Here is a 13,243-nt window from a genome sequence, read left to right as displayed (position 1 = left end):
CTCATGGTGGACCTGGAGAAAGTGAGTCAGCAGATATCAGTCATGGCAGGCTGTCACCACTGTGAGGTCACATGCCAGCACATGCGCTGGACCTAGACATTGAAAACAAACAACTGGAGGAGGTCGGAGCTCTGCCAGGAATACTGACTTGGGCATGGGGGAAGCCAGCTCTCCCACTCATTATGGTGTGCAGAAAAGATTTGGATTTTGGAAGATTCAGATTTTCTTTTCTTTCTTTTTTTCAAAGGAAAGGCATCAATGCATGCTTTGGAATCAGGCGTGATTCATCCATAGTTCATCCAGAGAATGATTACAGTATCACGCTCCTTTCTGGAGATGAATTGGAAAATGAGACACATAGAAAACTATGTCATGAGAAACAGCTTGATGGCATCCAACCCAAATCATCACAGGGTCATTCTGAATGCTGTGTTTCAGACCATTGTCTCAGCATTAACAAGTCGCAACCAGACTAATGTAACTGGATGCAGATTGATATTTTCTGTCCACTGGTACATTAACAAGATAATAAATCTGTCCCTTTTTAGTTGTTTGGGGAAGGAAAGACAAACAAAGATAATGAGGTAGAAAAGATGTTTTCACCAATACACCATTTCCTTAGCAGGTGACAGTGCAGTCAAAGGTTACAGCTTGTTGAGCAGCCGTAACCAGCGGACAGATAGTACGATTTTCTACCCAGCTCATTGGACATGAAGCTGGCCGGAGCATTACCATTAAGCCCATTCCCTTATATTGCTATGCATGAAGAACGCAAGCACCAAGGAGGAGTGAAGCAGCACAAAACAGCGAGATGAGACCCCAGGGACGCCAGGATATCAGGCGCTTTGAATGTCAATCGTCCAGGCCTGTCAACACTCATCTGCATTTTAACCTCCCGTCGGAGTGACGCGTGCTGCCAGCCAGCCTGACATATGGAGATGTACAGCGAGAAACCCTGCTCTGGGGCCTTCATTAGCCCAACGCTGCCTCATGCAGTATTTACTGAGTGGTCTGCTAATTGAGTTTTAATGTCACTGTCTGCTCCCCAGGACACAAACGCGCAGGTAGGTAGATGAGACTTTAAAGGGCAGCCGTCCCTGTGGCTGGACTGCACAACGTGCCCCCTCTGAACTTGTCTTGGGGGGGGGGGGGGGACTATCACTTAATATGGGAAGGGAGGAAGAATCCTGGGACTGTAGCTTTTTAAGCACACACACATACACCTCTCACTCAAATACTACTTAAGGCCTGGTAGAAACCCTCCAGAATATCTGGGAGCCCCATGGTCCAAATGCTGTGATAAGTACAAAACAAATCCACTCTCTGAAGGTATGCATAAACCTTACAATCGTATCACAGGCACACAGCAACAATCTTGCACACTGGAGACGTCTCCCCTGATCTGACAGAAGTCAAGCGCCTTGAGAACACCCCGCTTACACACTAGTTCAACTAGCATCCAACCCAAAGGCATTTGACTAAGATGAGTTTTTTTTTCCCCCCTCCAATTTCCTTTTACACTCCCCAGGATCTGAATGTGTGAAATTATTAGAGGTAAATCGCATTTTCACATTAAAGGAATTAATAGCAAAATAAAAAAATAAAAACAGCAGTGTCTGCAGCTGAGTAAACAGAGACCAATTTGCATCTCGTGGCTCAGCGCTGAGAGATGAAGCACTGTGAAGCTCATTAGAAGCTTGCACTGCTCCACATTATTTCACTAGTCCATTCCTCCTGCACCACATTAAAGGACGTTCAGTGGAGAAAATAATTTCTTTATGGAAACAATTCATCCAAGTAGCAGATAAACCATGGCAATCATTTACTTCAAAAAGCTAGACCGACTAATTAACGGTGTGAATTCAAGCAGGAAGTTGGCATTACTTCCAACACGGTTAATTGCATTGATGTGTGTTGTGCAGGTTAAAAGCTTAAATAGACAAAATCCCTTTCACTCCAGTAATATAACTGTTCCCTTTCTCACAAGTTACTGGAGGAATCAGTTGAATAGCTCTCCCGTGTCTGCTCCAATTTAGCCTTATCTTTAAATATATTAACTCATGAATTGACTTCTTTTCCCCCTTAATATGGACACATTTTTTTAACATTCTGCTATTCCAATTGTTATATCACTGTTAATAATTGTGGTGTCTCTGCCCGTGTTCTTTTTAGGGATGCATGCTCAAGGATCCTGCTAAAATATAACCAATGACTGTTGTGTGGATCATAGGTTTTAATGGGTTTTCACCCAAGGTAAACTATTTCCACCAGATGTAATGAAGAAATTATAAAAGGATAGTGTGTGCTCTCACCAGAAAAAAACAGCATACAGTTAAATGTTGACTGGGAATTATTACTGACAACCCAATAAGCTCAAGGAAAATGTTCTCATGTTCCTGAAAAAAGCAGGACCGTGTGCTCGAGCTGTGCCTTCTGTTTGAAGATCAACATTTCAAAGTGTGGTGACCATGGAAGACGAGTCCATCAGGCAAACGATCTCTTCCCCCCCTTCTTGGATGTAACCTTTCCACCATAGCAACGAGGCATGATAGTTATATTGTAGTGTGACTCATCAAACAGCACACTGTCAAGATACAGTCAGCCCAATTGATCGCACAAGTGATTTGAATGGTACCTCATGGGCCGGAGCCCTTTAACCTTTCTCAGAGATTCTCCACATCAGTCACTCTACAGCATGTGTCCAAATGGAAAGAGCCAGAGCAGTGGTAGTAGATCTGAGAGAACGGGGCATACGTTCTCCTCCAGGCATCTCCTCCAAGATCTGCCATCTAATCTAGTCATCCAAGTTGCCGTGCTGAATAAACATCACAATCAGTAGGCAAGTGGCTGGAAATGTTAATGGTCATTTTGGGTTAAATGGGTGTAACATTTAATCCAAGAGGCCCTTGGTAATCGTCTCATGGTCTCATCAGGTGTCAGAGAGCATCATTTACTACTTGCAGTCTCTCCATTGGCGTCTCACAAGGGCCAGTGCTTGGTCATCTTCTATTTCCGCTATTCATGCTCTCTTGGGGAGGCCTATAGCTTCTCCTACTGCAGCTAAGATGATGCTCACATTTTGACATATCTTGACATGTCTGGCAGAGATCACCGATATTTTATATATATATATATATATATATATATATATATATATATATATATATATATATATAGGAATATAAGTCCACGTGACTGTCACCTCCTTTGACAACTGTCTGATTAGTTGTAGTTGAAAACCTGGTTGTAGTTTTGGATAAACAATTATGATTCTCCAGAGTGCAAACCTGAATCATGCTCATGCAAGTTTCATTGCTTGAGGAATTGCTACCACTAACTTTGTTAAAACATGTCTAAAATCTTGTAGGACTAATGGCATTTTGTGCTATTTTTAGATTAAATACCTCGTGTGGCAAAATCCACATTAAGACAGAACTTTTAAAACAATTTGTGTACAAAACAAAGTAATATATAGTCAACCAAGCATGAAGACAGCAAAAGCAATTTCACCAGTGTAATTGAATTTAGCCTTTTGCCCAAAAAGCCTATGAAGGGAAAATACTATCCATATCATTTGCTCTAAAATAGCTTCTGTACTTGCACTCTGCAGCTGACCAGTATGTAACCCTGTACCCTTACCATTATCATGAGACATGAGGTCAGTCCTTGGAAAGAGCCCTGGTACATGTAAGTGCCACAGACAGATTTATTAAAGCCTGTGAGTCTTGACCTTCTGACTGTGTGACTGAATTTACACTGAAATTTTCAATAATTGAAGCAGTACAAATACGAATACCAGTAGAAAGTGCTGTCAATCATTTACAGAATCTTTCCAGATTGGTCTGGTTATTGGAAAATAGGTCAGTAGTGTTTCATGTCATGCACATATCAGAAGTACTGAATAGACTTAACGAGGTTTGTACATGCAGGTGAGGGTGCCTTGGATGTGTGTCAGGAAAAACCATATAGTTAACTATATTCATGACTTAACACAATGCATTGTTGAAAGTAAATATGGGTCACATCAGTATGTTCAAGGCCACCAAACGATCACAATGTATAACACCCATACATTTATATTAAGTCAGCTTTAGGAAGGTGGTGGGATATTTGTGTACATAGGAGTTTAATCTGTATTCATAGATGAAGAAATAGTGTCTACAGGAAGTCAATTTGTGCATTTACAGTACACAGGTATATTAAAAGCATCCAGCCAAGATCTGCACTTTGGCCAAAAAAATCACCCATGAAATAGGTCAATAAAACATTAACATTCTCAGGATACCAGACTCAGCTGATTTCAGAGTACAACAGGAGACCCAGCGGTGGTGGAAAGCTGTTTACAACTGACTGTAAAGCAGCCCATCATATGACTATAGAGCACGTGTAAATAAACAAAACACTCAGGGCCAAGTCCCCAAGGTAAGGATTAAGCCAAATCTTAGAAAAAGTCATTTTCAATGGTGATTCAGCACTGGCACTGTCATTTAGTCCATGATTAGGACTAATTTGTCTGAGAAACTAGATTGTATTAGCTTTCTGTGCATCCATCAATTGCAGTTCCTATCAGACTGAATTTGGTAATGCAGTGCTGCCATCTTTTGGTTAAACTCACCTTAAAGTTTCTTTAGTGGCTTGGTAAACGAAACCAGGGCACAAGTCATTTACATAAACCCACCGTTCAGAAATATAACACACAAGAGCAAACATCTTCAAATGCTGTTTATTAACAGTTGTGTGCTATGGCGTTCAGTTCTGTTCTGACGGTCAGCATCAAGATAAGTGAAAACACAGTGCTCCAAGTATACTACTACAATTGGGATTGCACTCAGCAATCATGACTAGTAAATGCCATTTACCCTACATGACAAAAAAAAACAAAAAACAAAAAAACAAAAAAAACAAAACACCCCCCCCCCTCCAAGATTCAAGAAAGTGTTCAATACTTCAGAGAGGAGGAAAAAAAGCATTCACCAAAGCCGTCTGTCTCAAACAACCCCATGTTCATGATTACTATGAATTTGATAGTAACACTGAAGTAGAAAACACATTACAAAACCAAATTGGTGAACATATGTACAGGCTTATATATATATATATAATAAAGGTATTTTTAAAAAAAGCATTCTTTAAAAAGTTAAATAATATTGGAGTATTGCACACAGTAATGAGGGGTTTCAAGAGGAAAGGACTCTTGACTGTGATGCCAATGCCGTGGCAGGTCTTAAGGTTTTCTACGTCTGAAAGACAAAATTCAAATAGCTCTAAATTATTAACTCCTTTCTGTTCAGTGAAAGTGTGTGTTTGGAACAGAACTTACTTTGAGTAGCCATGATTTTGATAACCAGGCCCCAAGTTTGAGCCAGCCCTCATCTCCACAGCCACAGCACACTAAACATACAAGGTTTGAGTCATCAGCACAGAGATCAAAACAGTCACCAGCATGAACTTAGAAAATGTGCCACAGCAGATGCAAGCACATCCCATCATGCAAAACCCCAGTGCAGTCAAAACAGAAAACCAAGTTCGTACCGACTTTATGACATAGTTAAACAACATATCGCCAAACTCCCAGTAATTTTATAAAATGAAGTCAGAAGCAGCAGCGTCTTACCCTGGTCTCTACATCAGTCCAGGACCCATCCTTGCACTCTTCCTGGTTTGGTCCAGTCTCTGATGATGTCCTCTTACGACTTTAGCAAAACACATTAACTTAAAAAGGTACATGCTATAAACTGTCAAGTAAAGAAAAAAAAAGGGGTTTCCTACAAAACTTATAGAAATATACTTCTCTTAAATATTTACCTTGGGCCAAGAGGGTTCTCTTGTTTTAGTGTTTCAATATCAGTGAACTGAACTGACTGTCCTCCACCTCTAGTTTTGAAAACTTCACCCTTAAAATCATACATAAAATATTTCATTAGTTATAGATTCTGAGGGATCAAAATATCAGCGAAGGAGGGCAATATTAGATATCCAAGACCACTACCTTGATGAGTTTGGTCTGAATCTCTCCATCTGAGGCCATCTCTTGGTGTGTCAGCATGTACTTGTCACACTTGGCCAGGGCCTTCTCGCTGGGAGCACTCACTTTGATGGCGTTGGCTACACTGGGCTGCATAACCGTGTCCAGCTCCACATTAGTGGAGGGTTTGTGATCAACCCATCTCTCGGCTCCAGCCGAGTGCGAGCGCCTGTGCATAGGTCGAACCGGAGGCCCAGTCTGTCCAACGAAACCACACACAAAATCAGGAGCAGGGAGATGTGCCGAGAAGAGATGGTTAGAAGTGAGTGTTAGTGGGTTCTCTAATGAAGCACATACCAAGCTGTTATGGTCTAAACAATGGACAAGCACTATGCAAAAATTAAATATGGGGTTTTTTTTAATTAGTTGGTACAAAAATAAATTTTAAATTTGGTTAATAAAACAGAAGGTTCAACAGAAGATGGTATGTCAGAAATTTCTTCCTAGAAACCAGTAATAAACAAGTACACAAACAGGAAAAAAAAGTAAATATTTTAAAAAGACAAGTTTTCCAGGTGTGTGAGCACAAGTGATAATGGTTTGGTTGGTAATCTTAAAGCTTAGTTTATTTGTCTAAAGTGCGATACAAAACATGACAAGGGAAAAAAAAAAAAAAAAAAAAAAATAATAATAATAATAAAAGAATAAAATGATTTTTTTCCCCCACTGACACCGCTATAGAACTGCAGCCATTAGGCAACACGCAAACCACCATGTCATGTAAGCACTAGTTGTTAGTGTTATGGCAGCTACCTACAACTACAACGAGATATGCCACTGACCCTGTAACCAACCTCTTCTAGGCCTACATCTGCTGGCTGGACGGGTACCTCGCAGTCTCTGGCCCAACACCTGCCTCTCCTCCTACTAAGACTGCTGGGGGGGCCCTGAGCTCTGCTCCTACCATGGGGAGGGGAGGGGCTGCCCTGCCTGTCTGTCTGCGGCACCCGCTGCTCCCACTCGGAGATGCAGGAGGCCACAGACATGCTGCTGGTGCTGAGGGAGAGGGGGGCTGGCCTGAGTGCCTGAGGGAGGGGCCATACTGGAGCCTGGAAGGGGAGAGGCAGCATGCGAGCAGCATAAGATGACCACACAAAGCATCCACACAGGGGGGAAAAGAAAAAAAAAAAAAAAAAAAAAAAAAGGTAGGACAAGTAAAAGATTTCTTTAACAAAGCTGTTAAATCAAATTTTAGCATGATAATCAGTATCATTATGAAAAATAAATAAAATAAATCATGCAATTGTGTAGAGGGGGAAAAAACAGTTTGGGAAGTCAGACGGACAGGCAGACAAAAACAGAACAGTGGCTGACAATAGCTTGCATTACAGTGAATCAGAAAGGCAAGTCACGGAGACATACGGGCACGGGTGAGGGCGAGGCTGATCTCTTGGCAGGCACTCGATCCTTCTCTCTGGAAGGCCGCTGGGGCTGATCCGGCCGGCTGTCCGTCTTGCTCTCCGTCACGATAGCCTTGAGCTGTTTCAGCTTCTCATCCTTCACCCACAGCTTGTTCTGCATCTCCAGTTCCTTGGCATTTACACGCCTCTCCTGCATAGCAACACACATGCACAAAGCTTCGAGCCAAGGCCTTGGCAGAATGGAGCTTGGCAGGCCCCACTGTACAGTCCAAGGCCTGGAGCCTCAACATGCCAGCACTGGCAATGGAAACAGTACAGGAAAACCTAACAGGGAACAGGGTACGCCAGAAATGCACAGAACTTCTCAAAATGTGCCATGATCAGCAGCTACAGATTAGAGAATGTGTCTGGTTGTATCTAATGCACATATGGACAAATTCTAATCTTTTTAAATTTGGCAAATAATTAACATAACATTTTTGAACAGCAGAATAAAACACTCAGACAAGTTTAACCAGTAGCACATATCCCCACTGTTAAGCACTGAAATAACATGCTTTAAAAGTGATGAATTCATCACAATTATGTCTTCAAACTGTTTTGAAATCAAGATACATTTCAATGTAGGGGGGGAAAAAGGTCTCTCAATCAGAAAATGGACATGTTTTCAAATTTGTACTTCAGCTGCAGCATTAAACCAGAACTAGAGCAGAGCTGTCTGGGGGCATGGATACTCACACACTCCTTCTGCCACCTGAGCTTCTCGTCAGTAACTAGGCCGTGCATGCGCACCTCCATGCGCTTCTTCTCAGAGACCTCACGCTGCAGCCTGTGGTCTCTGCTCTCCAGCTCATGCTGCAGTGCTCTCTTGTCCTCCTCATAGATGTTGGTAGTCTTCTGCAGGATGTCGATCTGCACACCAATGAAAGCAGCATTGAGCCTCATGGCCCACAGAGCACCCACAACAGCACTGCTGGTGGTTTTCGACTGCCCGAGGTTGGCCTACCTTGTACTCCAGCATCTTGGATTTCTTCTCTAGCCGATCAATCTCGTTCTTCTGGTTCTGGATCATTTTGTCTTTCTCACCCAGTCGGCCTCGCTGATCTTGGATGAAGTTTTCTTTGGACATGAGGTTGCCATCCAGATCTTGGAGCATAGACTTGAGCATGTTGGCTACCAAGATGAAAAAGAGAACAAAATGAGACTTCAGCCACACACACACACACACACACACACACACACACACACACACACACACACACACACACACACACACACACACACACACACACACACACACACACACACACACACACACACACACACACACTTAATAACACAATACCAGCTTTGTTGTAATCCTCAGTCACCATCTGCCGTATCCTATGCCTCTTTTCCAGAGCCTCTATGAGCCTAGGAATTGTGTGATCATCATTGGGGTCAGAGAGCTCACTGGCAGGCAATGGAGGAAAGCTCTGCAGCAGCTGGTTTAGGGCTGCAGGAGGCTCTGGGCAAACGAAAATCAGACATTAGGGAAGAAATTGATTCCAGTGGACAAGCAAGGCCATCAGCCATTTTGGTGTAAGAGGATAAGCAATACCTCCATCTACTGGACCTCCACGTTCCTCTAGCCGACGAGACAGCTCCTCCTTGAAGGCCTGGTTCCGCTGTCTGCGGCCCGCAGCGAAGCCACAGATGGGCCGATCGACAGGCCGAGCCACCTCCACCTCCTGAGTCATCTCAGCAAACCGCATCACCAGCTGCCAAAAGACACAAGACTTAACTACAGAACCACAAGATCCGAAGTTAAAAGAATGCTGCAATTAGAATATTCATTTATAATTCAGAATGCAAACTCATAGGCTACACTGGCTTACCATAGTTTCTTCGTAATCATCAGTCTTGGGGTTGACACAAACCACCATTCTGACTTTGCCTTCTCCATCAAAATAGTTTTTGAACAGGTGGGTAACTTTAGAGTCTCTGTAGGGGACCATCTAAGGGGAGGGGGGGTGGTAGTCTGAATCATTAAATGTAAATTAAAACAGGGGACTTAACTAAATTAAAGTATACAGGCCAGGAAATATCCGCACATACCTTATTAGTGCCACACATCTGATTCTCTCTCAGAACTTCAATACACGTGCGGAGAGTCATTAGAGACTGATTGATATTGCCTGTAGTAAAGAGAAACAAAATGAACAGTGCATTTCACTTAGAACCCAAGGATCTGGAAATTCAAGACAAGTGGTGCCCAATTCTCCACTGAGGTATCCGACCTGCTTCCCGAAGGCGGCTACCCTCTGCACGAGTTCTACTTGTGCGCTCACTGCCAGCCAGATCCACCAGACACAGCTGGCTCACATTCACCTGGTTCTTATCCTATAAAGAGATAAGGAAAAGTTGGCTGCAAAGTGGAAAGAGTGCCACATTTTGTCTGAACTTCAGAACATCATCTTCCCATTCCCACAGAACAGAGATGTGTTCACCTGCAGAACATTGTCTCCGTCTGCATCCAGTGGTGCCTGGGCGAGTTTGATGATGAAGACACTGTGTGATCTGCTAGACTCTCGATTCAGCTGTGTGTTTGCAATCCGGCGCTTCTTCTGACCTGTTGGTCAACAGTCACCTGTGACAAACATGCACTGAAAGCTACTGGTGCTAGAGTCAACAGCATTTTAGCTCACCTCGCCAAAAGACTTCAAATGCTTCCTCAGTTGACTTGACTTCCACCTCAGTGCATCCAGCCACATACATATTGTGGTTTTGATCTTCCCGCAAAATTTTAGATTGTGGTGGTCTAAAAAGCAGTTAAAAGCATTCAAGACTACATTTGCAACAGGGAAACTGGACAGAAAAATATAATAAAAATATATTTTTTCAAAAGCAGGTGTCTTCAAGCCACACTAAAATGAGCCATGCCTCATAAGCACAAGACATAAGCAAAGCAGGAAAGTTCCACAAGCCAATAAATAAAAGACGAAAGTTTAGAGAACAATGCTGTATGTAACGACACAGCTAAGTAGTACAGGTTATGCTGCGCAAGGGGCTCCAGTCTAAATCTACAGCAGTTATCCACTGGTCACGTACATGAACTCAGTGTTGTGTCGCAGAGGTGTCCCTGCACCATTCCACCTAGCAGAGGAACAGAAACATTTTATCTACAAGCTACACTACAATAGACACCATCAATGTCCAAAGGAGATGGACCATCACCCATAAGCACAGGTGTGCATGTAAAGGATCAGATACAATTCTGCCTGGCTATTTTCAGTATTCTCTGTGCACATATATAAAAATCAAAGTTAAAAAATAAATAAATAAAAAATACAGCACATGAGCAGTAGTGTAAAAGCTAAAATAAAGCAGGCTTACTTTGGCTTTATGAGGTCCATTGGCGCCTCTTCTAGCAGATCATAGATGTAGTTATTGTAAATCTCAATATAGGAGACAAACACGCTGTAACTGCTGTCCTCATCCACATCATCAGCCTTACAAGCTTCATCTGGGTTAATCATATCAGCAAACTCTGGGTCCACTCTTTGCCTGCACAACAAGGCCTCAGTAAAGTAAACAATCCATCAACACAACCCACACTTAAGTGAAAAACTTTCACATACCTGGAAGAGGGAGTTTTTGGTACAGATTGTTGAGACTCTCGTTTCTGTCGCTCCAAAAGAGCATCTACTTGATTTTGCACTTCCATACCATTTTTATCATCTGGTTTAAAAACCTGGATGGTGTGAGGGACATTCACGAGCTCAGAATATACACTTAATTTACTGTTAAAAACAAACCACACTAAATTTACTTACAAATCTTTTGGCCTGAAAAGGTCCAATGCTGTTGAAAATCATATCTAGTGAGCGTGGGAGAAGTCCACCTTGGCCTGGGGAACCAGTCATTGTGTAGGTTTTCCCACTCCCAGTCACACCATAAGTGAAGAGAAGACCTAAGGAATGGGGGGGGGGGGGGGGAAGTATTTGTTTAAACACCTGTTCATAAACCAATCATATTTGATTCAAATTTGAGTGAATTCTTCCCTTACCATTTTTTCCATGAATTAGGTCATCGGCAAGGGGTTTTGCAACGTCTTCAAACAATTCACACTGTGTTGTTTTAATTCCAAATACTTTCTTGAAGGAATATTGAGTCTACAAGGCAATAATAAATTACATCACATATACAGACTCAAATATTATGACTTTAGCCATTACACCAACAAACAGTGCACACTTCAATCCCACTTTGCTGCTTACTAGAGAGATTCAGTTTAGCAATCCATAATGCTAGATACTTTAGATACCCTACACATACAGGTAATAAAACAAGATGACCTAGACTACATTCTCATAAAAATACATTTATGCATTACACTCCTGAGTAAGCACATGGGGAGGGAGCTCATTCCAGCGTTATGTATTCATGCAAATCAAACTAGTGCGCACTGACCTCTTTGAATTCGCCATTTCTGTTGGCTTTGAGCCCATCGGGCGCATGCAACTGGATGGTAGTACTACTTATCACCTCAACACAGCATTCTCCATCTTCTGCACCTAGTGGGCGCACACGGCAGTAAACCTGCCAACAATACACGAGTCGTCACTTTGCTGAAAAGTTTGGCTAGTCACACTGTACAAATTTAACTTCACCTCGATTATTATGTAGCTAAGCTACTGAGACAAAACCAAGATGGCTACATCAAATGTGAAACATACCCCGACAGGATCTTTTTGATTGTTCGATGGTTTTTTAGGGGGAGGTCGGCGTGGGGTCTTTCCCTTCCTATAATTAAAGAAAATGTGAAATGGCAACAGGGTGAACATGTTATATCTACCTAGCAAGGCAAGACGGGAAGGTAGGTAGTTAGCGAAGCTACCATGGTTAAATAAAATTACCTTAAATGGTAGCAACGTACAGGAAGCCTAGCCATTTTCTTTACTCAAGCACCAAGAGGTAGGTAGCTGGCTGCTGGCTATATTATCTAGACAGCGAGCTAAAACGATCATTTAAGTAGCTAGTTAGCTGCGCTGTCTATCTTATTCACCAATAGTGAGTTCCCCTACTTTGCTAAAATGTTAACGTTAGTAAGCCAGCTGATGTTTATAAATTAAGACAGCCAGGTAAGATAGCGTTAGCTAGCTATAAACAGTTAGCTACAATGGTGCACGTTGGTGTCGTAAATTGGATTACTAATTTAATATTATCTTTGAATAGCTTTGACAGCTAAGCAGATAGCTAGCTGGCTGGCTAGCGTGTTATAATTCCAGATAGCTAGCAAGCAAGAGCGTTCGCTAACGTTTCCTATGGATTGCTTAGCTACTTAGCTATCGTTTAAACATTCTTTCTGAAATGAATTTCTAACGCTAATATTACGCAAACATTTTTAGATAATTAGCCAGCTAGCGTTGATAACCAAGAATACGGGCTAAAACAAACAAAGAAACACGTCAACCAGACATCTAGCTAACACCAAGCTAGCCAAGATAAATATTTCCTAGTCAACTGTAAACTAGCTAGCTAAGATTGTTACAGCAGCCGATAAACACCACTTCACCATAGAAGAAAAATAAATAAATCAGAGACATTTCTCATGTCAAAACTTACCTTATCATCCTGAGCTGTTTTTATTCAACTTTGCAGCCTTGCTGTTCTTCCCCTCAGGACGTCGAAGTTCGAATATTCCCTCCGCTTGGCGCAAAACGGATTTTTTTTAAATCAGACCAATCATATCTCAGCAAAACGGGTCCACAACTTACGGATGTCCCGCCTGAAACCTGGGACGCAACGTCCGGCTTGTCGAACTGCCCCTCCCCCCAGCACCCAGACAAAATGGATTTAGAAGATGAATTTTAAA

At 42.2% G+C, this 13,243-nt stretch overlaps 1 protein-coding gene across 4 annotated transcripts; it reads right to left on the bottom strand.

The window, feature by feature from the left end:
- Positions 1-4,138: 4,138 nt before the first annotated feature.
- Positions 4,139-13,148, bottom strand: kif23 (kinesin family member 23). 4 transcript variants are annotated; one of them, XM_027022371.3, is made up of 23 exons: positions 12,994-13,139; positions 12,105-12,171; positions 11,839-11,967; positions 11,435-11,540; positions 11,202-11,338; positions 11,007-11,119; positions 10,762-10,932; positions 10,477-10,521; positions 10,074-10,186; positions 9,876-9,997; positions 9,666-9,768; positions 9,484-9,563; positions 9,264-9,383; positions 8,987-9,146; positions 8,732-8,893; positions 8,393-8,559; positions 8,125-8,298; positions 7,388-7,576; positions 5,990-6,223; positions 5,806-5,894; positions 5,615-5,693; positions 5,321-5,391; positions 4,139-5,240 (listed from the first exon to the last, which is right to left on the bottom strand). In XM_027022371.3, the coding sequence occupies exons 1-23, from the start codon at positions 12,999-13,001 to the stop codon at positions 5,225-5,227; spliced, it is 2,655 nt and encodes an 884-aa protein (XP_026878172.1). In that variant the 5' UTR covers positions 13,002-13,139; the 3' UTR covers positions 4,139-5,224. The 4 variants fall into 4 exon arrangements, with proteins under 4 accessions (XP_026878172.1, XP_081571342.1, XP_081571343.1 ...); XM_081715216.1 differs by lacking the exon at positions 10,477-10,521 and having other exon boundaries at positions 12,994-13,138; XM_081715217.1 differs by lacking the exons at positions 4,139-5,240; positions 5,321-5,391 and having other exon boundaries at positions 5,615-5,712; positions 12,994-13,141.
- Positions 13,149-13,243: the final 95 nt, after the last annotated feature.

Source organism: Electrophorus electricus, chromosome 6 (assembly GCF_041902795.1).
Source record: "Electrophorus electricus isolate QZ-2024a chromosome 6, ASM4190279v1, whole genome shotgun sequence".
NCBI classification, from domain to species: domain Eukaryota; kingdom Metazoa; phylum Chordata; class Actinopteri; order Gymnotiformes; family Gymnotidae; genus Electrophorus; species Electrophorus electricus.
The sequence above is the reverse complement of the archived record's forward strand: the minus strand, read 5'-3'. Positions and strand labels throughout refer to the sequence as shown.

Bases quoted from the DNA above. Each gene is read 5' to 3' on its own strand.
- kif23 (XM_027022371.3), bottom strand. The intron at 11,541-11,838 runs GTCAGTGCGCAC...ATTGCCTTGTAG, and splicing joins GAAATGGCGAATTCAAAGAG to ACTCAATATTCCTTCAAGAA. The intron at 10,187-10,476 runs GTACGTGACCAG...ACTGCTTTTTAG, and splicing joins CGACACAACACTGAGTTCAT to ACCACCACAATCTAAAATTT.